This window comes from Pezoporus flaviventris, unplaced genomic scaffold (assembly GCF_033815535.1).
Source record: "Pezoporus flaviventris isolate CSIRO_AGI_PZ_B2104156 unplaced genomic scaffold, CSIRO_AGI_Pfla_v1 ptg000026l, whole genome shotgun sequence".
NCBI classification, from domain to species: domain Eukaryota; kingdom Metazoa; phylum Chordata; class Aves; order Psittaciformes; family Psittacidae; genus Pezoporus; species Pezoporus flaviventris.
The window spans coordinates 2,956,292-2,978,902 of record NW_026892574.1 but is presented as its reverse complement, the minus strand read 5'-3'; the positions used below and the strand labels follow the sequence as shown (position 1 = coordinate 2,978,902).

Sequence of the window (22,611 nt, the reverse complement as noted above, 5' to 3'; positions counted from 1 at the left end):
GGGCGCAGCTGCCGGGGGGGGGAAAGCGGGCCCCTGCACTGAGCGCGGGGAGATCCCGCGGCGGAACAGTCCGAAGCGGGGGAGCTGGAATAAAGGTCGTGGGGGAGAAAAATATGGGAAGAAAGGGGTTTGATAAATACACAAGGGTTAATACATGAGGAATTAGAACTATGCCAGATTCGGCAACTGGAATCTCACCTTTTGAGATGCTATATGGAATGCCCTACACTCAAGGGCTACCAGTAAGTCACCCCAAACTGGAAGATACGACTATCCAACGCTATATCACTATTTTGAATGAAAACATGCAAGAACTCAGAGCCAGAGGAATGCTAGCTCAGGCGCAGCTGCCTGTCTGGAAAGGGGAGCCCAGCCCTGGCGCTCTCCCCCTGCGGCTTCACGGGCCGTACCCCAGAGCCCCAGCACAGGTCCCCAGGGAGGGGTCACCCCAAAGCCTCCGGGTCTTCAGGGGCAGCGGGCAGAGGGAGGGACCTCTTCTGAGCAGCAGGGCGGCAGCAGCAGCAGTGGGATGGGACCCGCCTGGCCACAGCCCATTGCTGCGAGGGGCAAGGAGGACACGTGCCCCGTGTCAGGCACCGCCGGGGTGCTGCGCTGTGCCACCCCACCTTCTGGCACACCAACAGCCTTTCTCCTTCCAGCTCCTGCTGCCCTTCATCAGTTCGGGGGTGGCCGTGGTGCAGGAGAGGGCCGTGGCACGGATTGCCCGGCTGGCCAGCTACTTCAGCACCTACCCCCTGCCACAGGTACCGAGCTCCCGGTCTGGGGCAGCCCCAGTGCCCCAGCCCTGTGTCCGTGAGCCCCAGCAGCACCCGCTCTGCAGGAGCACATGAGCAGGGGCTCTGCCCCCCCCCCCCCCCCCCCCCGGCCCTGCTCTTTCCTAGGGCACAGGCAGCAGCATGGGGCCAGCATCCCTGCCCTGCTTTGGGCTGCTCAGGGAGCGGCTGAGGCTCTCCTTGTGCCCAGGTGACCTTGTGCCCATCTTCTTCCAGTTCTGCTCCTGCTCTATGAGAGTCCCAGAGCTGCAACGTCAGTGCTGCAAGACTGTGGTGATGGGGAGGCTGGTGGGGCACCTCACGCTCTGCTGCACCTGCAAGAACACGGGCACCTGCCATGAGGCTGCAGAAGCTCTCTTTAAGATGTACTGCTTCACCCTGTGGCACATAAGTAAGAGAAGCTGTGTGGGGCTGGGTTCCCCCGGGCATGGGCAGCCAGGGGCCACTCTTCTTGGCAACAGAAAGCCAGATCCAACCTGCCCGCCCACAGCCAAAAGAGCCGTTTCCCCTCGCCCACACTTGCACTAGCCCTTGGCCTTCCCTGGGCTTTCTGGCCCTGTGTGGGTCCAGGCCTCTGGCCTCTCTTTGCCGGTGACTCTTCAGCCCAGTGCTCTCAGCTGCACCTCCAGCTTTGCACCCTCTCTCTGAGCGCTCTGTTTTTGCTGCTCCCCAGGCAGGTACCCTTGTCTGCTAAAGAGAAGGCAGCAGCAGTGCCAGCAGAGCTGGCAACAGGCGCACACCTGGGAGCTGTTGAAAACCACAGACACAAGACAGATGTTCTCGGTGAGAAGTGCCTTTGGCTCCTGGCTGGGGCTCAGTGTGACTGAAGGGACACCCGGTGCATGGGGGTGACGGGGCTCATGCTGTTCCTGAGCAGGGGCCAGGCAAAGGCCCCAGCGAGCTCGGCTTCCCCGCAGGACCCTGAGCCCCACCACTGGTCTCCTCCCAGCACGGCCTGGCTCTGCGTCCCGCGCTCGCTGCACAGCCAGGATGCTCTAGGTGACAAGTCCTCCCTCTCCTTCATCCCGCAGATGTTTACAAAGTACCTCCAGCCCTCTGAGAGGTCAGATATCATCCTCATGGCCGTGAAGACCTTGACAAATCCAGGGGTCTACAGCATCGGCACGGCTGCCCACATGGTGGACATCCTTGTGACAGACAGTGACTTCCAGAGAGGGCAGGTGAGCAGCCTGTGGCGGCACGGCTGACGCACCAACCCTCCGGGGCCTGTTCGTGTCCCTGGTCCCCCCTTGCTGAGCCCCTCTGGCTGCTAGGAGCCAGCAGCTGCCTGTGGGACTGCCACAGTGCAAGCAGTGCCGGGAGTGACAGCTGGTGCCATCCGCAGCTGGCGGGATGCAGGCAAACAGTGTGAGGAGCGGGTGACAGTGTGGGAAAGGGGAGCGTGGCCTCACACAGAGCCAGTGGTCCCATTCTTCTGTGGGAGCTGCACCCTGGGAGAGGAGGAGACCACCCACCTCCACAGGAACAGAGGTGAGCTGGGTCCTCTCCCTAGCCCCAGAGTGCCCCTTGGAGGGAGCAAGGAGCAATGATGGGGCAGGCGGGTTTGTGCTGTCCCTCTTCAAGGGGTGCTGGTGCGGTTGGTGCAGGGGGATGGCACAGCCTGGCACGGGTACATGCAGGTCCTGGCAGTGCCATCTGTGGCCAGGCTGGGACAGCTCAGATGCCAGCCCAGCAGTAAGCAGGGTGCCACGACCTCGCCTGGCACTTCTCCCTGCTCCAGCATCTTGGAGGGGTTCAGGTCATCTCCAGGTTTCTCTGTGGCTCTCATTCATTTTGGCTCTCCTTTACACCCTACCCCTCCCCTCAACAGGCAAGGAGAAGATGGTGGCCATGGTTGTGGTGGGGTTTCTCTTTAATGGATGCCAGAAATGAGCCCTTGATGCCCAGGCACCAGAGCTGCTGGCGTAGCCCTCAGTGGGGATGGCAAGCCAAACGGGGCTGAACACCACGGACAGCCTAAAGCTGCTTCCTGTCCCTGAGCAGTCCATTGCCCAGCAGGTGGTGGGCCTCCTCTGCATGGTCCTGCTCACACTCACTGCCCTGGTGGCCAACACTGTGGTGATGGTTGTCATTCTCAAAACCCCGCTTCTCAGGAAGTTCATCTTTGTTGGCCACCTCTGCATGGTTGACCTCCTCTCGGCCATTTTCCTCATGCCTGTGGGAATCATCTCCAGCTCCTCCTGCTTCAGCAGGGTAGTCTACAGCATTGCCGAGTGCCAGGGCTTGATATTCCTGAATGTCTGATTCATCAGTGCCTCCATCCTCACCATTGCCATCATCAGCGTGGAGCGGTACTACTACATCGTCCACCCCATGAGGTATGAGGTCAAGATGACCATCAGGCTGGCAGTGGCAGGAGTGATCATCATTTGGGTCAAGTCTGTTCTCGTCACTGTCTTGGCAATAGTAGGCTGGCCTCAAGGCAACGGGGCCACCAGTGCCAGTCGCTGCACAGTTTACTGGAGCCCTGGGGCCCACAAGAAGGCTTTCCTGATCATCTTCAGCATTGCCTGCTTTGTTCTGCCCACCATCATCATCTTCGCTGTCTATAGCAGTGTCTACCGTGTGGCCCGGATGGCATCCCAGCAGCACGCGCCTGTGCCGGCACAGGCGGTTGCACCAAGACACCGATCTGACTCCATCGCCAGCCTAGTGGCCATCATCATCACCAGGAACCTGCCGGTGCCCAGACTGGCGCCAGAGCGCTTTTTGGGAAGCAACAAGGCCATCCTCACCTTGGTCCTCATTGTGGGACAGTTCTTGTGCTGCTGGCTGCCCTTTTTTGCTTTCCACCTGCACTCCTCTGTGGCTGCTGGCACGGAGGCTGCAGGGCACGGGGAGATGGTGGTCACATGGATTGCCTACTCCTCCTTTGCCATCAATCCCTTCTTCTACGGGTTGCTGAACCGCCAGATCCGGGAGGAGCTGGCCCGGCTCCGGCGCAGCTGCTTCAACCAGCCGCTGGGCCAGGAGCTCTGTCTTTCCATCTCCGAGGCTTCTGTCCAGGAAAACTTCTTGCAGTTTCTCCAGAGAGCAACTTGCACACTGGAGACCCATGCCAGCTGCATCAGCCCCAGCCCCAGGGACAGGCTGGACCAGACCAAGGTGAACTTCCCCATCCCAGGTCAAGTTCCTGAAGAGAGCAGCTGAGAAGCAGGAGGCCCTGTCCCATTGTGCTGGGCAGGAGGATGGGCAGGGAACCTGCCAGGGACCCACTGGACCTGCTTTGATCCAGCTTCTCAGATTTGGAGGGGTCCTTGTTCAGGTTTTGCCTCTTCTCTGAGCTTATGGTAGAAGACGGTTTCTCCATTCAGGAGAAGGAAGATCTGGGGAAGCCTCATCTCCCTTCCACAGGCTGGGATTGACTCTGGCTCCACCAGCACAGGCTAGTTGCATGGACCCTTCTCAAGACACAGGGTGCCAAGGGGCTCCTGTGCAGAGGCAGATGAGAGGGCACCTCCATCTCCATCACCTTGCTGGGACCACTTGTGGCCAGCGGGGAAGAGCAGATGTCCCTTGTACCCTACCCAGGAGCAATGGACCAACTAACACCACTAACACCAGTAATCCCCACTGAGCCTGGACAGCTGTCATGGAGCCTTCCCTCCCTGGCTGCTTAACCCAAAACTAACTTCTGGGTAAAGGAGCTCCTGTCACTGATGGCACTTACCAGTGGGACAGCACCCTTGGGGCTGGCTCTGGCCATGTCTGTGTTTATCCTGCTGGCATGGCAGCATGTGATGTCTGTAACTATGGCCTCCATGGGGAATGCTGGGCAGCCGGGGCCAGTGTGTTTATGGACACAGCTGCCCCACTGAAGCCCAGCCAGTGGTGCCACATGCCAGCCAAACTGGGCTGCTGGCCAGTGGTGGACGTGGTGGCACAGGGTGATGGTGGGGCCATGTGGGGCTCCCCTAGGCAACAGCAGTGGAAGAGGACCAGGAGCTGCTTTCCCCTTCCAGTCTCATTGCTTCTGGGGACCCTCCCATGGGGTCCCCAGCACAAGAAAGGGGATTGGACACTGTTGGGGAATGCTGGAGGCATCACTCCCAGCCCACTACAAAGGGCCCAGGAATGGTGCTGGTTGGAGATGCCCCTGCCCCAGTAATAACTGGTGGGCTGGAAGAGAACTGCCCCATGGCCTCTCAAACTGTCGCATGGGGCTCCGGGAAGACTCCCAGAGAGGCTGGGGCTGCGAGTCAGGGGCATCCCCCTGGCCACAGAGATGCCCTTCCAGCCACCACCCCAGGAGCTGGTTCTGCCCCTTGTGTTGGGGGTGTCTCCACCCTGGGTGGGGGATGTTGTTACTTGTTTTCTTGTAAATTTTATCTTTTTATTAAACCATTGAAAAGTTACAAAGGAGGAAAAAATATAGACTTATATATACAGCATTTTCAAGCCAGCAGGGACTGGCTCTTGGATGGGTATGCTGGGAGGCAATTGCCCCAGGGTGCCCCCCGCCCACCAGAGCCAGAGGAAGGGGGACCCCCACAGAGGCAGTCAACCCCTCATCCAATGGGACCCAGCATTTGGGTGCCAGCTTGAGGGTGGGCAGGGCGAGGGGCAGGTGGTGGGGGTCCCACCCTGGCACTGGGCACTGAGAGAAGGGGACTACAGGCCAGCAGGGACAGCTGCGCACCCCCCAGTACCAGGGCACGTGGTCCCCGCGGAGGAGAACCGAGGAGGGGGACACAGCACTGCCGGGGTGGGCAGCAGGCAGCAGAGCAGCCTTTTCCTCCGTGGACATCTGCCAGGAGGACCCCTCCCCAGGGCAGGGGGCAAAGGGTCCACTCTGGCCATGGGGTGCCTGGCAGGGGCTGGGGACAGGGTGGGCATCAGGGGGTGTCTCTGGCACTGGGGGGCACCCCGGCCCCCCTCACCCACCTGCTGGCAGGGCTCAGTAGGGTGAGAACTTCTGCCGGTCGGCTCGCTTGGTGCCATTGGCAGCCGAGATCTTGGTCGTGTGGGTGGCAGTGCCGCCGTTGGGACCCGCCACAGAGGACGGGGACAGCGCCAGGAAGGACATCGGCTTCAGGCCGATGAAGTTGGAGAGGGAGATGGTGTAGGGGGTGCCCAGCAGGGCTGGGTGGGCAGGGGCAACTGTGGGCAGCGCTGCACCAGAGCCCGGGGTGAGGGGCTGGTTGAAGCTCACGCCGAGGTCCATGGAGCCAGGGCCTGGCGGCACCTGGGAGGTAGATTTGGCCGTCTCTAAGCTGGGGAACCAAAGGTGGTGATGAAGTGGTGAGGACCACAGTGACAGAGCAGGTCCTTCACCCCAACCTGCCCATCTTAGGATGCAGGGACTGCGTGCCCCATCCTGTCTGGCACTGGTCTTCAACCTGGGCATCCTGCTGAGGAGGGCTAAAAATCTGGTGCTCAAACCCTGTGGGATCTAGGGTCCTGCACCCAAAATCTTGGGACCTCAAAGCACTGCCCAGCTCATCCTTCCTGAAGATGCTGGGGGGGCAGTGTCCCCCCAGAGCTGCATTGGGGTGCTGGGGAAGTGCACCTAGTACCTACCAGGTTGTGATGAGGTACTGAGCCAGGGTGATGCTGACGGGGGACCCCGTGATGGTGATGTGCCGCTCGCTGGAGCCCTCAGTTTGGTTCCCAATCTTGATGTGGGCACCTGACATCTGACGGATCTCACTGATCTTGCTGCCGTGTCGGCCAATGATGCAGCCGATGAGCTGGAGGGGCAGAGGCTGGAGTGAGCTGGGAGCAGCTGGAGGGGCCATGCCAACCGGGGAGCTCCCAGGGGCTCACTGGCCACTTTCTATGTCTGGGAGTACTGGGGAAACTGAGGCAGGCACCGGGAGGGCAGGGTGCTGCTTTCCTTGGGCAGACCCTGCTTTTTTGCTCTCACTCAAGGCCCTCCCTGGCTGGCATCACTGGGCTGACACATCCAGGGCTATTCCTTGGTGTTGGCCAAGCCCTTTCCCCCTTCCCATGCCTTAGTTTCCCTTCCGGCTGCTTCTGCCCCTGAAGCATCTCCTGAGCTCTGACAGTCAAGGTAGAGCCTCCCCTGTGTGGGCCAGTTCTGGCCCCTGCAAAGTGGCTGTGGGGTGGGACACATGGATGGGGACAAGCTGTGGTCCCCGTCACCATCCCAGAACATACACGTACGTCATTGGGTACGAGGAACTCCTGGGAACTGCACTGGGAGCTGGTATCCAGGCCTGTAGAAAGAGATAGGGATGTTAGTGGAGGATGGTGGGTCTCCAGCAGCTCTGTGCCTCTACCCCAGCCCCATGCTGGGACAGTCAATGTTCCTGGGGACAAACTTGAAGGATCCCTGGGGAGATGCGTAACTTGGTGCTGGTGCTCCCCCACGGCAGGGTTGGGGGTCTCTGACGGGTGCAGGAACCCCAAGAAATCAAGGACAGGGTCATTCAAGGGGCAGGTAACCATGCTGGGGGGCTGGGACCAGAGAGGGTGCAGGGGATGGGGACCCCTTCATCAGGGCTAGGTGGCTGAGGGGATCAGGAGGGGCACCTCACACCCCAGCCCTGGAGGGGCACAGAAGATGCTCACCCGGCACCATGGTGGGTGCGTGGCCCAGGGAAGTAAAGGGAAGCGAGTGCCCTGAGAGCTGCTGCAGCTTCGTCACCTGCGGGAAGCAGGAGCAAGAGGAAGGAGGTGTTATTCTCTATCGACTCCTGGGGCTGGGGGCTGGCACCCAGCACCTCCCAGGACAGGCATCCCTGGCAGGAACAGGCACAGTGCCCATGGGATCAGGGATGTGCTGCCACAGGGACAGACTCACCTCTGCAGGAGAGACCCCGCTGTACTGGCCCTGCATGGGGAAGCTCTGGGGGGGAGGAAAGGGGCATCAGTAGGGGGCCGGGTGGTGCCCCTGCCTCAGGCCTCACCCCATGGCAGGGAGGCCACCCCAAGCCCACTGGAGTTGCCCTGCTGGGCAGAAGCTGAGCCCCCTGGTCACCCTGTGCCTGGGGTGGGGGGGGGGGGGGCTGCAGCCCCTTACCTGGTTGGCAGAGAGCAGGATGGTGCCCAAGGAGAGGCCAGGGTGGTAGGGGATGGTGGCTCCCTTTGGAGGTGACTGGAGGGGGAGGGAAGGAGGTGGAGGGGATAAGAGATGAGGTTGAATGTCTCCATTGCCCCACAGGTGCCCCTGAACCCCCTCTGCCAACCCCATGCCCCCAGCAAGCTGGGCACAGCCCTCAGCACCACTGAGGCATCGTGTTCTATGGACTTCTGTGCAGAGGGATGCCCGTGCCTGGGTCTAGGTGGGCAAGGGAAGCCCTGGTGAGGGGGGATCAGGCAGCATGTGCCCCCTTGGGCTGTGCTCAGTGGGTACCTCCAGGATGACGGCGCAGATCTGCCTCACGCACTGGATGATGGTGTCTGGCACCCCCGAGACAGTGACGGCCCGTTCGGTGGAGTTGGGCAGCAGGTCAGCAGCCACCTGCACCTGTGCCCCTGAGCTCTGAGGGGCAAAGGGAGACGCTGGGGTCCCTCAGCCATTCCACCCCCAGGGCTCAGCACCTCCCACCTCCCCTGTACCCTCGTGGACTCCCAGGGAGCTTTGCAGGACCCGCAGGGTGATGCTCCAATCCTGCATCATCTCCCACAGCCCCTGAGGGACCACGGCAGCCCCTGTTCCAAGGGCTCTGTGCTCCCTGGGGGAAAAGGGGAGCCCACACCTGGAGCACCCACAGCCTCACCTCCCGGATCTCCCGGATCTTGGCTCCTGCCTTGCCAATGAGTGAGCCACACTGGCTGGCTGGGATGACCAGGCGCAGCGTCACCGGTGCTCTGCCTGCTGCTGCCCCATCACACCCTGCTCCCAGGTCCTGCGAGGAAATGGGGATGCAGTGTTGGACCCCCAGGAGCACACAGGTGCGGCGATACCGGGTGGGATTGTGGGGTCTGCCTACCTCCTTCAGCTTGAAGGCTATCATGGAAACAGCACGGAAGACAGCGTTGGTGGAGCCGGTGATGGTGGTGATGCGCTCGGGGCAGGACCCCTCCGAGATGGTGATGCGTGCGCTGCTCTGGGGACAGTGTCACACTCCATCAGGGATGGCGTGGGCCCTGTGCTCCATGTTCCCCCACCCAAGGAAGGGCTCACCATGGCGGGGCTCAATGCCTGTGGACCTGGGCTTTCCCCTTCCCACCTGCAGCCTTCCTGGGAATGAAGCTGCATTTCCCCTGGGTCCATCCAGGACTGGGGGGCAGGGCTGGGCTAGTGGGAGCCATCAGGTGTGTGCAGGACAGGCATCAGGACTGGCAGCCCCCCAACATGCCCTTACCTGCTCTCGTATCCTCTTAACAGTCTCTCCTTTCTGCAGGGAGAGGAACAGGGCAGGTGGTCAGGTCCAGGGAAGCCCAGGGCTGGTGGTGCCCTGGACCCCAAATCTTACCTTGCCAATGATGCTGCCGATCTCCTGCAAAGGCAGAAACGAGGGTGGCCCCATCAGCAGGCAGCTCCCTGCCTGCCACATCCCTCCTCTGCCCATAAGGAAACAGGCAGGCCCTGCCCCATGGCCACTGGCAGCCTGGTGACACTGGGCCATGGGAAAGGCCCCTCCCCAGCTTAGGATGTGGGAAGAAACCCTTCTTGGAATGTAGGGGAAGAAACCAGGCTCTGGTGAGGAGCAGCATGGTCCCTCACCCTGGGCACTGCTGACCCCCCTGAGCAGAGCCAAGCTTCCCTGCTGTTACCTTGCCATGCATGAGCATGCGGAGGGTCAGGGTGATGCTGAGCTCCGTCTCTTCGGGGCTGCTGCCCAGGCTGCTGGCTGTGTCCTGCGATGCCATGGCAGGAGGGTGAGCTGAGCCTGCGGGACATGGCAGTTCCAGAAAGCTGGAGGCCCCAGCTACCCCTCCCCTAAATCTGCAGCCTGAAAAGCACCCAAGGCCGGGAAGCAGGGAAACTGAGGCAGGGCAGTGCTGTACCCTCCTCTGGCGGGGGAGGCTTGCACAACCCCGTGGTACCCCATTGGCACCCTGCACACCTTCCGGGAGCTCCCCAAAAGGGACTCACTGCTGTGTCTGCCTGAGCCTGCAGGCAGCTGTCTTCAGCCTGGCCCATGCTGGGCCTGGGCTGGAGCTGGCACTGCACCTGCATGAAGCCAGGAGCTGGGTGGATAATGGGAGGGAAAGGGGATGCTGTGGGATGGGGTTTAGTTTGCAAATGTTTGCTGGGATAGTGGCACACAGGGCAGGGGGGGCAGAGGTGGCCTGAGTCATCTCACAGGCCACGTGAGCCTTCCTCTTCCTCCTCCTCCCTTCTGTCCATGCACAAAGCCCCAGGGGAAACTGAGGCAACCTCCAGGATGGAGATCCCGAACCCAGCGCCCGAACGGAGTGATGCCAACACACGATGCCGCTGCACCCTGTCGTCGTCGTCGTCCCACCCCCCGAGCACCCCAGGGCCACCCCTCGGCTCCTGTGTGCTGTGCCCGGGGGTGGCCGCGGCCCCGGGTGCCGGCCCCGAGGACAATCGCCGTGTGTCCGAGCAGGGGTGGGCGGCTGCGGCATCGCTGGCTCCCGGAGGGCCGGGCAATGCCAAGCAGCTTGGAAACAAAGCACCCGTGTTGGGGCTGGGGCCGTGTCTGCGGGCACGGCGGGGGGGTGGAGGGGAGGTTATTTTAGGTGCTGGCAGGACTCGCCGCTGCTACGGCACATCTCCTGCATCAGGGTGAGGGGGGCGAGGGACAGGTTGGGTGCTCCGCACCCCCGAAGTGCCACGGTTTGCACCCCGCGGGATGGTTTGGATGCTGCATCTTCATCCCCCTGTTACCAGCAGCTGAGGAATGGCTGGGGAAGGGCGATATTGCTGTTCCCGATGGAGGGGAGGCTGAGATAGGGTGTGCTGAGGGGTGTACCCCCCTGTAATCCGCCTTCCCGAAGCCTTGCGTGGTGCCGGCAGGGGCGGGCAGCCTCCGGGGTCCCCCGAACCCCCGGGATGAACGGCAGCGAAGACAAAAGATCCCGCCGGAAAGACAAGGATGAGGCTGGCAGTGGGGCAGGGGAAAGGCAGGAGGGCAATGGGTGCCCCTCACGGCCATAGGCAATGTGGGGGCTCCGCGGGCAGGGGGGTGCTGTCCCCCAGGTGAGCCATGGCAGGGATGCCAAAGACCGCGGTGATGGGCACAGGCCATTTGCCCCCGTCGGGACAGCCACAGGCTGGGCACCGCCCGTCCTATGGGGCACCTTCTGGTGGCAAAGGGAGGTGAGGGGTTTGAGGATACACAGGAGGAAGACCCCAGCCCGTCCCCGGGGGATCCTCTCTCCACTCGCCCTCCCGGCCGCCCCGAGCCCCCGGGCCTGGGGGGTGGGTACCTTTCCGTGCTCCTCGTCCCTCCGCCGCCGGCCACCCCGCTCAGTGCCACATTGTCCCCGGCGGCGCCCAGTGGCACCCGGGGCAGGAACAATGAGCCGCTTGACAGGCCAGGGCCAGGCTGGCAGCCCCGGCCCCCACCCCGGTCCACGCCGGGGCCCCCCTCGCTCTTCCCCTCTCCCACATCCCTCCCTCCGGGATCCTATTACAGCGGATAAGAGGCACTAAAAGGAACAATGCACCCTGGGTAAGGCCATCTGCCACCGCTGGGGACATTCCTGCCCCCAACGCCCCCCCCCCCTTTGGCTCACACATCACCCCTCTTTGTAATTGCGTGTTTTTTTTTCCTGGAAGCCGATCAGCTGGCAGGGATCGAGGGCTCAAGGACACCGGAGCGGGCAGGGACAGGGCAGCTGGCACCCCAGAGCCCTCCGGCACTGGGGGCTGTGCTTGGACGGCTAGAAGCACCCCTGTATGGGAGGCTGGTCTCCCACAGGGAGCCGGGTGTGGGGGGGTAAGGGATGCTCCAGACAGAGCTCCTCCCTGGACCATCTCCTGCACCCTGGCACTGCCCTGTGCCCCCTCCCTGGCATCCTGCACCCACAAAGTACTCCCCCCGCCCTGTTATCTCCCCTACTAAATCCTCCTGGGCCCTGGCGTAAGCAGCTAAAGCCCAGGCAGGCTTGGGGAAGGAGGGGCAAGGGGGGAGGGGGGCACCCCACTGCCGGCTCCATCTGTGTCCCCAGTGCAGCAGCACCAAAGCAGGGGGAAGGCAGGTGGTGGGCAGGGGGCTTGTCCCCCTGTCTGTCCAGCTAGATGTCTGTCAGGCCTCCCCACCCGCCCCTTCATCTGTTCATGGCAGCCACTTACTCCATAAATCGCCCCCCACCTCCCTGGGGCACTGGGCAGGAGCCTGCAGGGCTGGCAGCTCCCTTTTAAGCTCCTGTGGATTACACCAGGAGGGGTGGGAGGAGAAAGGAGGATGAAGAGGAGGCTGGCAGGCTGGGGACATGGGTGACACCACCCTGGGGGACATACCTGGTCCTGAACACAGCCCCAGGGCTCCCCAGCACCCTCTGAGGCTCCCAGGGGTCCTGCCAGAAGTGATGGGTGGGCTCCACCAGCCTCACAGCCAGCACTCACCCACAGGGAAACGCTCCCCAAACATCCTGTCCCTCAGTGGCCACACCTCCCCTGCTGTCACCCCTCAAATGTGCATGGGATTGTGGCTGTGGAGGAGGTGGGGACCAGGGAAGGAGGCAGGGAAAGTGGAAAGAAGCAGCAGGAAGGTGGCAGGAAAGTGGTGGCAGAGCTCGGGTCTTTATTTGGTCCCAAGGGAGGTGGTGGCATGGCGTGGACCCAGCATGGTGCAGCAGGGCTGGGTTGCCACACAGGTGTGTGAGCAAGCAGAGGGGTAGGAGGGCTGGTCATATTCTCCTGCCCCATGGGTCCCTCCATACAGCCCATCCTGCTCACTCCAGCTGCTGCAGGAAGGCCAGGAGCCCATGGTGCCACTCATCAGGCTTGTCCAGGTAGCAGGGGTGCCCGGCACCCTGCAGCATCAGCACCCGGTGCTCAGGGAGGTGTTGCAGGTTGTTCAGGCTGGTCTGCCCCAGCTCCACATCCTGGTCCCCATAAACAATCAGCGTGGGGGTCTGCAGAAGGGGAACACACCCTGAGCTTGCCAACAGCACCCAAGCACCTGCTCCTCCTGGCTAGGGACACCCTGGTGCAGGAAATGGAGGGGAGACACTTGCCTTATCCCCCACCCACCATGACAAAGAGAAACTAAGGCTTAGACTCCTGGGTCTCCTAATGCCCCTTCTTTCCCTTTTGGTTACCCATGGTCGCACTCCTTCATCAGCATGTTCCCCTTTTCCGGTGGCAGAGGCCCGTTTGGTCTTTCTCCTGCCTATTCTGGTTGCAAGGTCTCTTTCCCATCACTCCCTCCCAGTCCCCACCCTCCCTCAATGTCCTTCCAGGCCATACTTTGATTTGGGCATATTGCTCCGCAGTGAATTTCTCGGTGCAGATGGGTGCCACAGGCACATATGCCTTGAGCAGGTGGTTGTGCTGGAAGAGGAAGGGCAGGGAATACATGCCGCTGAGCGATGGGCTGATCACCACAGCTGGACCAAGGCACAGAGCCTCCGAAACAGCTCTCAGGAAAGCCCCGGGCGCCGGCTGGCCCACGGGTGCTGGGGCTATAGCATCCTTCGAGCGGCCCAGCCCTGAGCCATGGAAGACAGAAGTTGCTCTGTCACTGTCCCAGCCGCCTAGTGACCAGGAGAAGCCAGCACAGCGGGATGCCGGGGGTGCCACCCTGGCACTACAAACCCGAGCAGCTCTATCTGCACGCCCCTCGCTCCAGCCTGTGCTCACCACTGCGCCTTACCCGGCAGGTCGATAGCCACAGCTCGGTAGCCGTTTTCGGCCAGCGTGGCAAGCGTCCGCAGCTGAAGCCAGGTGTCGGAGGAGAAGCGAATGCCGTGCAGCAGCAGCACCGGCAGCTTCGGTGCCTGCTGGGCCGGCTCAGCTTGGCGGTAGAAGAGGGTTTGGCCTTCCACCGTTATGGTGCTCTCGGTGAGCCGCGGGGCTGCCATGCCTGGGGTCGGGAGGGCTGCTGGGGGGGGTTGAGGAGTGAAAAACCACAGACGCGTGCCTAGTAGGAGGAGTGACGGCGCTTGTCCTGGTGTCGAGGACAGCGGGTGTGGGAAGGCAGAGGCTGTGGCACTGCTACTGGGACCGGGGGGTTACCCTGGCATCACCCTCTTTCTGGGGGACCCCGAAGGGGGCCGGCACCGGGGTGCGTGCGTGGGGCCGCTCGCTCACGGCCCCGGCCCCGGCCCCTGCCTCAGTTTCCCCGCCCAGCGCTGGGCCTGCGGCCCTTACCTGCTCCTCCGCCCCCAGTGCCGGCCGCTGCTCGCCTCCCGCTCCCCGCAGTGCTCCGGGGCTGCGGGTGCCGCGCCCCGGTCCAAAGGGCGGTGGAGCGGAGCGGGGGGGAGCAGCGGCCCCCTTCTACCGAGCCCCACCGAGTTCGGGTCGAGCGGAGCCGAACCGGGGCCGAAGTGCGTCGAGCGCTAGCCGAGCTCTGGTCGAGTCGAGCCGAGTGCAGCCAAGGGCCCTACCCGAGCTTTGCCGAGCTTTGCCGAACCCTAGCCAAGCCAGCCGAACTCTGCCGAGCACCGCCGAGCCCTTGCCGAACCGACCCGAGCCCTGCCCGAGCGCCGCCGAGCCCCGTCAAGCCGGGGCTCCTCTCCCGGCACCAGCCGTTCTTCACCGGGCCCCGGCACCGTGCGGCGGGCACGGCCCCGGCCCCGGTCGACAGCACTCGGGGCCTGCAGCGCTGCGGCCTCCCGCCAGGCGGAGCCCGGGACAACGGGCGCGGCGCCGTGAGGGCCGAGCCGGGGGAGCCGCGTGTCCCGGCTGGAGCTGAGGGGCGGCAGCGCCGGCGGCCGGGGCCAGCGGCAGCTCGGGAGGCCGGGGCCGAGCGGGGCTGCCAGCTCCTGCCGGGGGGGCCGCAGGCCGGCCCGGAGCTGAGGAGAGCGCTGCGGGTTGGGGCCTGTCCCCCACAGCAGTGGGGTTTGGGGCTCCAGGTCCCTGGCTGCCGTTTTTCTCCGGATGCTGCTCACCCGCAGCCGCCTGGAGCTCCTGCTCCTCGGGGTGCTCTTCACCTTCCTCCTCTACCTCCTGCTCCCGGCCGCCCAGAGCGGGCAGCGCTCGTCTGGTACCCGGTCTGACAAGGCGACGCGGGACTGGCCGGTGGCCAGCGCCATCGCACGAACGGGGATGGCTGCGGGAGAGCCCCCTGTCTTCTACAGGGAGGTTTCTGCAGGGCCCCAGGGCAGCGGCACTGCCGGCCCCGGGAGGTGGGTCATTCCGCCGGCTCCGGTGCCACTGCTGCAGGAAGGAGGGGGGTGACAGGCCCTGGGTCGGTCTATATGAGCCCTCGTGGCTGCTGGACCTCTGCAGGGATGGCATCTTCCCTGAACCTCTTCCCGCCTGTCTTCCCCACTGTAGGCCCGATGTCCTGTTCCTGCATGGCCAGGCATTCACCTCCAAGACGTGGGAAGCCTTGGGCACACTGGCGCTGCTCGCTGGAGAAGGCTACCGTGCGGTTGCAATAGATCTGCCTGGTAGGACCATGGCGCTGCACTTAAGTTGATCCCTCTGGACAGCTCCAGTCCCTCACCTCAGCCACTGCTGGGCTCTGGACCTCTTCGTGCTAGCGGTGGTCCCTGGGGCAGTGTGCTGGGGCATTGGCCTCTGTGGCCACCTTTGGCTGGGGTTGGCTCGGGCTGGCTGGAATGTGGCTGTGGCTGTAGAACCACTGTAGCTTGATCGGGTGCCCATTTTTTGCCACGCCAGCTGAGCCCTGGGGGGAGAGACCATTGCAGGCTGCACAATCCTCCCTGCCCTGTGCCCACCCCATGCTCTCTGCCCCATGCCAGGCTATGGGGATTCACCTCCTGCAGAGTCGGTGGCTACGGTGCAGGGCCGGGTGGCTTTCCTGGACCATGTCCTCCGGGAGCTGGGCATGCAGAGGCCCGTTCTCGTCAGCCCCTCCATGAGTGGCCGCTTTGTCCTCCCCTTCCTCCTGGCACATGGGGACCAGCTGGCTGGATTCGTGTCCATTGCACCTGTGGGCACCAAGGACTACACTGCTGAGCAGTACCGGCAGGTCCAGGTGAGGTGGGTTATTGGGCTGCTGGGGGTCCCTGTATCCTGGCAAGCCTTGTGGACCAGCTGGCTGGAGGGTGGCATGGAGGGTGGCCCTGTTTTGGGGTGAGTGAGGGAGACCTGTGCCCATCCAGCTCATGGGGGAGCTAGCTACTGCACCATTGGCTTTGTAGCCCCATATGGTGACAAGATGGAGGTGGGCACAGCCCAGAGGAAGCATGGTGGCCAGTTCCGCCTCTCACAACCTCTCTGGTTTTCTCTTTCCCCTTACCAAGACACCCACCCTGATCCTGTATGGTGACCGTGACACAAGGCTGGGTTCCCAGGCCCTGCAGAGCCTGCGGCACCTCCCTGGGCACCGTGTGGCCGTGGTGCCCGGTGCCGGCCATGCATGCTACCTGGACAAGCCGGCGGATTTCCACCGGGCCCTGCTGGACTTCCTGAGCCAGATGAAGTAAGCGCTGCCTCATTCCCTGCCGAGTGGAGGACTGGGGCGCACCGGGGGGTGGGGTGGGGTGGGGGGTGGGGGTGTGTGTCTGTTCTCTTTTGGGGTGTCCCCAGGGTGGCAGGGGACAACCACTGAGAGTTTCTTTTGCTGGCAAGACAGGGTGTCGTCTGTCAGGAGGCCAATAAACTGATGCTGCTCTGGTTTCTGCGTGTGTCTCCAAGCGCCGCGGGGCTCCAGCCCCATCTCTCTTCCTGCAGTGTGGGACAACACGGTGCACTGCCGTCCCCCTGCCTGCCCCCTGCCTTCAGCCCATTCGGTGGCCCCGCTCCTCCCCTGCCCGCCTCCTGCCCGCCTCCTGCCCGCTGCCGCTTGCGGGGCGGAGCGGAGCGGGACCGAGCTGGCGGAGCGGGGCCAGGCCGGGCCGGGCCGACGCCGGCGGCAGCAGCGCGGAGGTAGGGCCGGGGAGGGCGGGTGTCCGGAGAGCGGGGTCGAGACAGCAGCGCCCGGCAAGCCACGGGGGCTGACCCCGTGCCTTCGTTTCTCCCTGAACACGCGGCGCTTGCCGCGGTACCCCGCACCCCCACGTACCTCCGTGCACCCTTAAGGACGGTATCCCGCATCCCTCCTGCACCTCCTTACACGGTACTCTCCACCCTTAACCACGGTACTCTGCCACCCCCCCGTACACCCCCTTACCCGTAATCATGGTATCTTGCATCCCCTGCACTCCCAGCCACGGTATTCAGCACCCCTCTGCCCTCTTGCTTGTGCTACTCCTGCACCCCAATAATGCGATTGCTGCATCCCAACCCATGCAGTCCTTGAGCCCCTAATCATGGGACCTTGCACACCCCTGTGCCCCTAGCCGTGGTGTGCTGCCCCCCCCTTCCCTCTTCTCCACCCCCTTAACCACAGCACGCCTGCACCCCTACCCATGGTACCTCACACTCCCATAACTCTAACCATGGTGTCCCTGCGTCTCTTCCTACTCTAACAATGATCCCCTGCACCCCTACTCCCATACTTCCCCGGTATTCCCCTTCACCCGTCACGTGCCCCTAAGCACCCCACATCCTCCTGCTCCTCCGGCTGCCCAGCACCTTTCAAACACCCAATAGCCTGTCACTCTCGTGTACTCCTGTAGCCCATAGCCCCTCTGTCTTCTGTAAGCACCTGATCCCCCTTTACCACCCCATTTTCCTGCATCTCCAGCATCTTTCCTTGCACCTCTCCTGCACTCCCTAAGCATGCAGTGTCCCTCTTTCCTTGCCTGCATCTGCCCTGGCACTGTGTTTGAGGCAGGAACATGTGCTTTGGGGGGAGAATGAAAGGACACATTGGGGGCATCCTGCCTCCATTCCCAAGTAGTGGGAGATTTCTCCCATGGAGGCGGTGTTCCAGGACTTGTACTGGGGAGACCTTTGTCCTGTCCCACTCCGGTTTCTGTGATGACTGAGCTTGCTGCGGACTTTGGAGGGGCCGGTGGGTGATTAACCATCTTGCAGCTCTTCCCCCAGAGCTTTGCAGCCTTTGTCCCTGCCATGGCACCTGGAAAGCCTGGGAAGAGCACGGGGGCCTCAGAGGACCCCTCAGTTACGCTTTTCCGGGAGTACCTGAGGATTGACACTGTGCACCCCAAACCTGACTATGGTGAGGATGGGTTTGGGGGGGGGGGGGGGGGGCAGGATAGGGAGCTGTGTTGGGATCTGGCAATGTGACTTTATGGCTCTGGTCTTTGGACCCAGGTGCCTAAATGCTGTGCCAGGGCTGTTTTGATTGTGGTATTAAGGAGCAAATGCTTTTGTGCCTTATCTCTGCTGCTAGCTTTGGTTAGGACAGGGTTGTCTTGAGTGCTCCCAGAGCTGCTGTTCACCTCCTCCAGCCCCATGCCCCAGGGTCCCCCTTTTCCATGCTGCCCTGGCTGTGGGCAGCAACCCCCTGCTGATGTCCTTCTGTTAACATTTCTATCCTTCCACGTACTGAGGTACATCAAGATTGTTTTATTGGTGGGGAGCTCCCAGACTCCTATGGAAGGTCATCCCCCTGACTCACCCCCTTCTTTTATTTTTTCATGTTCCCCTAATCTTCACCCAAAGGGATGATGATGAGACACTCCTGTCGCTGCTCCTGGTCACCTTTTGTGCCCAGGACCTCCGTCACCTGCCCTCTCTGGTCACCTTTTTCCTTGGCCTCGGAACCCCAGGGAGCCTTGAGGTCCCTGGGGGGTACAGTGAGAGGGGAGGGAAATGCCAGTGTAATTCCAGGCATCCCCACTCCTCCCTAGATGCTGCTGTCCGGTTTCTGGAGCGCGTCGGCACTGACTTGGGCTTGGCCTGCCAGAAAGTGGAGGTGAGACAAGGAGCAGCCCCATGTCTGTCCATCTGTCCGTTCATGCATCTGTCCGTCCATCCGCCTTTGCCCAGAATCTTAGTGACCAGGCTGTTCCTGCATGCTGCCCGGAGCTGAGCAGGAGTGAATCGCCTCCGGAGCTGAGCAGGAGTGAATCGCCTCTGCCTGTAATCCTGAGCTGACCAGAGCCCTTCCTTAAGCCCATATTCGTCTGGTCCCTGCTGACCTCTGCAGCTGCCTGTGCTATCATTAGCCAGGGACCTGGCAGGGTCATGTTGGCTGCAGTGTACTTCTTGCTGGGCACTGAGTGACCCAGGGAGCTCCTTGGCTCTGGGAGAAGACTCTGGTTTGTCTCCTTTCCTCTGTCTGAATGGCAGCCAGGTCTCGTGCCTGCTGCTGGGCTCTGGCTGGCTGGGGTGGGTGGGCTGGGGTGTGCAGGCATGCCTGCGCCTGCTGCCTGCCCTATCCCAGCAGAGAAAGGGGTGACCTGCCAGGTGGCATCGAGAAACACTTCTCAGGGTGTTGATTTTCATCTCCAGCCCCTCTGTCCCCAGCCTGGACCTCAGTGACGTCCTGTGCTTGCCCCACAGGTGTGCCAGGGCCGTGTGGTGCTGGTCCTGACCTGGCAGGGCACGAACCCCCGCCTGCGCTCCATCCTCCTCAACTCACACACCGATGTTGTGCCTGTCTTCGAGGTGCTGGGACAAGGGGAGGTGTGGGACGGGCATGGTTGGGCTGGAGTATAGGAGAACGGGAGCTTAGGCCCGCTGTGTCCCTCTGCCATAGCGGCTGCTCTTCCCCGCAGGAACACTGGACCTACCCACCCTTTGAGGCTGTTAAGGATTCTCAAGGCAACATCTATGCCCGCGGTGCCCAGGACATGAAGTGTGTCTCCATCCAGTGAGTGGAAGGCTCTGTGGCCACCGGGTGGGCATGGTGGTGGGGGTGCTGATAGGTGCAGGACAGGATGCCACCATCCCCAGTGTCCCCCAGGGACTGAGGACCATCCCCAGTGGTCCCCAGTAGGGGCTGAGGGTGCCACTGCTTTATCCCCCCTGGGGTTGCTCTGAGCACACCAGCCCCTCTCTTGAATGATGACCTGGCACCACCTTCACCCTGCAGGTACCTTGAGGCCATCCGGAGGTTGAAGGCAGAGGGAAAGTGTTTTGCCCGCACCATCCACCTCACCTTTGTGCCCGGTGAGTTCCAGGGTGTCCCCTCTTAGGGGGATAGAAGGGGCTGGCAGCTGGGTGATGCTCTGGAGTTCCCTGCCAGCCTCTCCAGATTTTGAGCTCCCCTAGCTCAGGGCTGGAGGAGTTTCCATGTCCAAGGACGTCAGGTGCACTGGTGGCACCCAGGCTGATGTGGAAGGAGGACTGGGGGGGTGGTGGGCCAGGGGACACCCTGGTTCTTTCCTCCATACCAGGCTCTCCCCTGCAGATGAGGAGGTGGGTGGACACAAGGGCATGGAGATGTTCGTGCAGCGCCCAGAGTTCAAAGCACTCAATGTGGGCTTCGCCCTGGATGAGGGTGAGTGGTGGTAGGGCTGGCATAGGGACGTGTCTCCTCTTGGCACACACCCCTCTGCCTGTTGTCATCAACCCTTGGGCACTGACACCCGGCACGGCTTCCAGGGTCTCCTTCCCCAGCAGTGACCCACACGGTGCCAGCCTGAAGGGGAAATGCTGCCAGGGCAGACAGAGCAGAGGGGGGTGCATCACAGCACTTCTGCCTCACTGACCCCCTGTCTGTGCCCACCACAGGCCTGGCCAGCCCCTCTGACACCTTCAGTGTCTTCTACGGCGAGAAGAGCCCATGGTGTGAGTAACTACATGCCCACTGCCCCACCCTGGATGCTGAGACACTGGTGCCACCCGGGCTGTCTGCTCAACGCCTTCTCCCCAAACCTCTGCAGGGATAAAGGTGAAGTGCATGGGCAGCCCCGGGCATGGATCCCGCTTCATCAGCAACACAGCGGCTGAGAAGTTGGTAAGAGAGGGGGTACAGCCTGTGCACTCCCCTGCCTGCCCTGGGACCAGTCCTCACCTGCTGCCCTTCCCTCCCCAGCACAAAGTCATCAGCTCCTTCCTGGCCTTCAGGGAGAGTGAGAAACAGAGGTAGGAGACAGGCAGTGGGATGGCTGTGGTTTTAGTTTGGTCCATGGAGGGTGTCCTTGGCTTCCCGAGCCAGGCTCTGATCTGGCACGTCTGCTCTGTGCCTCGGTTTCCCCGTTTGGGGCTGGCAGCGGGGTGGGGGAGTGCTTCTCCTCCTCCTCAGGTGGCGGAGGGTGACTCTCCCTTGCGTCCCTCGAGGCTCAAGTCCGACTCAAGCCTGACCCTAGGGGACGTCACCTCACTCAACCTGACCATGCTAGAGGGGGGCGTCTCCTTCAACGTGGTGCCCTCTGAGATGGCGGCCGGCTTCGACATCCGCATCCCACCCACCGTGGACCTGAAGGTGGGCGCCGTGCGAGTCCCGCTGCCTGGGAGCGGATTGGGGATACCCTGCTCACACCCCTCCTCTGGTGTCTGCCTCAGGCCTTTGAGGAGCAGGTAGCCGCGTGGTGCCGGGATGCTGGGGATGGTGTCACCTATGAGTTTCTCCAGGTGAGGGGGTCTCAGCTACCTGGGTGCATCGTGCCCATCCCTCCCCTGCCACGTGCCCACCCTCTGCCCATCGCCTGCCCTATCCCTCCTTCAGAAATGCATGGACCAGCACATCACCTCCACTGAGGAATCGAACCCGTGGTGGAAAGCCTTCAGCGGGGTCTGCAGGGACATGTGAGTAGTACCCCCAGGAGGGACAGGACCCTGATGGGGACATCCTTTGTTGGGAGCCAGGTGGTCCGCAAAGGTCTCTGGGGTCATGGCAGGGATTGGGAGGGTGTGCTCAGTGCTGTGCCAAGGCATCTCCCTGTGCCCCCCTGAAAGGGATGGGACTGAGTTTACTGGAGGGTATGACATTCTTGGCATGGTATCTTTGCCCATGGGGTGGCAGGGGGACAGGAGACCTGGCTGCCCCTGTGCCCATACTGCCACAGGGTCTTGCTTGCCAGGAAGCTGCAGCTCAAGCTCGAGATCTTCCCAGCTGCCACCGACAGCCGCTACATCCGAGCGGTGAGTGCGATGCCAGCCCACCCATGGGCTCCACACCAGGATGAGACCTGCAGCTCCAGGCGGGAGCCCAGCATAGCCCCGGCCTCACCCTGCACCCCCATCCCCAGGCAGGACACCCTGCTATCGGCTTCTCGCCCATGAACCGCACCCCAGTGCTGCTCCATGACCACAACGAGTTCCTCAACGAGCAGGTCTTCCTGCGGGGCATTGAGATCTACGCCTGCCTCCTGCCCGCCCTGGCATCGGTGGCCCCGCTGCCCTCCGAGGGCTGAGCACCCTGGCAAGGAGTGGGAGGGGGGGATGCCAGCAGTGGGACACAGGGCTTTAAGAGGGGGCAGGGCATGGGCACAGCAGATGCCTGCCAGCATCATGCCGCATGGCTGTGCTCAGTGCTGGCCCAGTGGTGATGCCTGTGCCGAGCATCCTGGCTGTGTCCTCGAAATCCAGGTCCCAGCCACCCTCCTGGGGGTTGTGCTCCAGGTGCCATCAGAGCCTTCTGCCCAGTGCCTCCTGTCTTTCCTGGTCTCAGTGATGCCATCTTGTCCCTGTGCCACCTCTGGCTGCGCTGGCTCTGGGGTAAGGGGCTGGCCAATGCCTGGTTCTGCCTGCCCGTGCCTTGTCCTGCTCCCTGCCCGCTTGTCAGGGGAGCTGGGGCCAGTGCTGCGCATCGAGTCAATAAATCTTGGCAAGCACAGCCAGGGGCTGTGCGTGTGTGTCTGTCCGTGGCATTGCCTGTGGGGTCTCAGGGAGCCCAGGCACAGAGGATTTCCAGTGGGGTCTGCTGGGTGCTCCCTGCTCCCCTGGGATCGCTGGGCTGTGGGATGGGGTTGCAGGCAGGATCCTGCCTGGGCAGGCTGCGGGGCTGCCTCAGGGTACTGGGGAATGCAGGAGCGGCTG

The 22,611-nt window shown here is 62.6% G+C and overlaps 5 protein-coding genes across 5 annotated transcripts; 3 read left to right on the top strand and 2 right to left on the bottom strand.

Annotated features, from left to right (window-relative positions):
• The first annotated feature begins 2,448 nt into the window (after positions 1-2,448).
• LOC133271931 (probable G-protein coupled receptor) lies at positions 2,449-4,950 on the top strand. The gene is given in 1 exon segment (XM_061458445.1): positions 2,449-4,950. A coding segment is annotated over 1 exon segment (1,230 nt). The 5' UTR covers positions 2,449-2,735; the 3' UTR covers positions 3,966-4,950.
• Positions 4,951-5,365: 415 nt separating this feature from the next.
• Positions 5,366-11,316, bottom strand: PCBP4 (poly(rC) binding protein 4). The gene is made up of 13 exons (XM_061458411.1): positions 11,124-11,316; positions 9,501-9,616; positions 9,200-9,223; positions 9,089-9,121; positions 8,714-8,830; positions 8,501-8,629; positions 8,134-8,262; positions 7,801-7,875; positions 7,582-7,626; positions 7,350-7,425; positions 6,942-6,994; positions 6,336-6,505; positions 5,366-6,028 (listed from the first exon to the last, which is right to left on the bottom strand). The coding sequence occupies exons 2-13, from the start codon at positions 9,594-9,596 to the stop codon at positions 5,713-5,715; spliced, it is 1,263 nt and encodes a 420-aa protein (XP_061314395.1). The 5' UTR covers positions 9,597-9,616; positions 11,124-11,316; the 3' UTR covers positions 5,366-5,712.
• Positions 11,317-12,422: 1,106 nt separating this feature from the next.
• Positions 12,423-14,103, bottom strand: LOC133271904 (putative protein-lysine deacylase ABHD14B). Its single transcript, XM_061458409.1, has 4 exons — positions 14,014-14,103; positions 13,517-13,741; positions 13,111-13,352; positions 12,423-12,776 (listed from the first exon to the last, which is right to left on the bottom strand). Exons 2-4 carry the CDS (start codon positions 13,722-13,724, stop codon positions 12,594-12,596), a joined length of 633 nt encoding a protein of 210 aa, XP_061314393.1. The 5' UTR covers positions 13,725-13,741; positions 14,014-14,103; the 3' UTR covers positions 12,423-12,593.
• A 331-nt stretch (positions 14,104-14,434) lies between these two features.
• Positions 14,435-16,301, top strand: ABHD14A (abhydrolase domain containing 14A). Its single transcript, XM_061458408.1, has 4 exons — positions 14,435-14,990; positions 15,142-15,257; positions 15,573-15,808; positions 16,077-16,301. Exons 1-4 carry the CDS (start codon positions 14,743-14,745, stop codon positions 16,257-16,259), a joined length of 783 nt encoding a protein of 260 aa, XP_061314392.1. The 5' UTR covers positions 14,435-14,742; the 3' UTR covers positions 16,260-16,301.
• Positions 16,302-17,277: 976 nt separating this feature from the next.
• Positions 17,278-22,408, top strand: ACY1 (aminoacylase 1). Its single transcript, XM_061458407.1, has 14 exons — positions 17,278-17,899; positions 18,534-18,598; positions 19,189-19,293; positions 19,404-19,498; positions 19,721-19,797; positions 20,039-20,128; positions 20,362-20,418; positions 20,514-20,587; positions 20,666-20,715; positions 20,911-21,055; positions 21,136-21,204; positions 21,299-21,378; positions 21,654-21,714; positions 21,822-22,408. The coding sequence occupies exons 1-14, from the start codon at positions 17,791-17,793 to the stop codon at positions 21,984-21,986; spliced, it is 1,242 nt and encodes a 413-aa protein (XP_061314391.1). The 5' UTR covers positions 17,278-17,790; the 3' UTR covers positions 21,987-22,408.
• The last annotated feature ends 203 nt before the right edge of the window (positions 22,409-22,611 follow it).

Excerpts from the sequence above, each read along its gene's own strand:
- LOC133271904 (XM_061458409.1), bottom strand. The coding sequence starts at position 13,724 with ATGGCAGCCCCGCGGCTCACCGAGAGCACCATAACGGTGGAAGGCCAA. Across the intron at positions 13,353-13,516 it reads TGTGGCTATCGACCTGCCGG|GGCTGGGCCGCTCGAAGGAT; the intron begins GTAAGGCGCAGT and ends TCCATGGCTCAG. Across the intron at positions 12,777-13,110 it reads AGCAATATGCCCAAATCAAA|ACCCCCACGCTGATTGTTTA; the intron begins GTATGGCCTGGA and ends CCCCTTCTGCAG.
- PCBP4 (XM_061458411.1), bottom strand. The coding sequence starts at position 9,596 with ATGGCATCGCAGGACACAGCCAGCAGCCTGGGCAGCAGCCCCGAAGAG. Across the intron at positions 9,224-9,500 it reads GCATGCTCATGCATGGCAAG|GAGATCGGCAGCATCATTGG; the intron begins GTAACAGCAGGG and ends CTGCCTTTGCAG. Across the intron at positions 7,426-7,581 it reads GCGGGGTCTCTCCTGCAGAG|GTGACGAAGCTGCAGCAGCT; the intron begins GTGAGTCTGTCC and ends TGCTTCCCGCAG.
- ACY1 (XM_061458407.1), top strand. The coding sequence starts at position 17,791 with ATGGCACCTGGAAAGCCTGGGAAGAGCACGGGGGCCTCAGAGGACCCC. Across the intron at positions 20,419-20,513 it reads CGGCGAGAAGAGCCCATGGT|GGATAAAGGTGAAGTGCATG; the intron begins GTGAGTAACTAC and ends AAACCTCTGCAG. Across the intron at positions 20,716-20,910 it reads AGGGAGAGTGAGAAACAGAG|GCTCAAGTCCGACTCAAGCC; the intron begins GTAGGAGACAGG and ends GCGTCCCTCGAG.
- ABHD14A (XM_061458408.1), top strand. The coding sequence starts at position 14,743 with ATGCTGCTCACCCGCAGCCGCCTGGAGCTCCTGCTCCTCGGGGTGCTC. Across the intron at positions 14,991-15,141 it reads GGCACTGCCGGCCCCGGGAG|GCCCGATGTCCTGTTCCTGC; the intron begins GTGGGTCATTCC and ends TCCCCACTGTAG. Across the intron at positions 15,809-16,076 it reads AGCAGTACCGGCAGGTCCAG|ACACCCACCCTGATCCTGTA; the intron begins GTGAGGTGGGTT and ends CCCCTTACCAAG.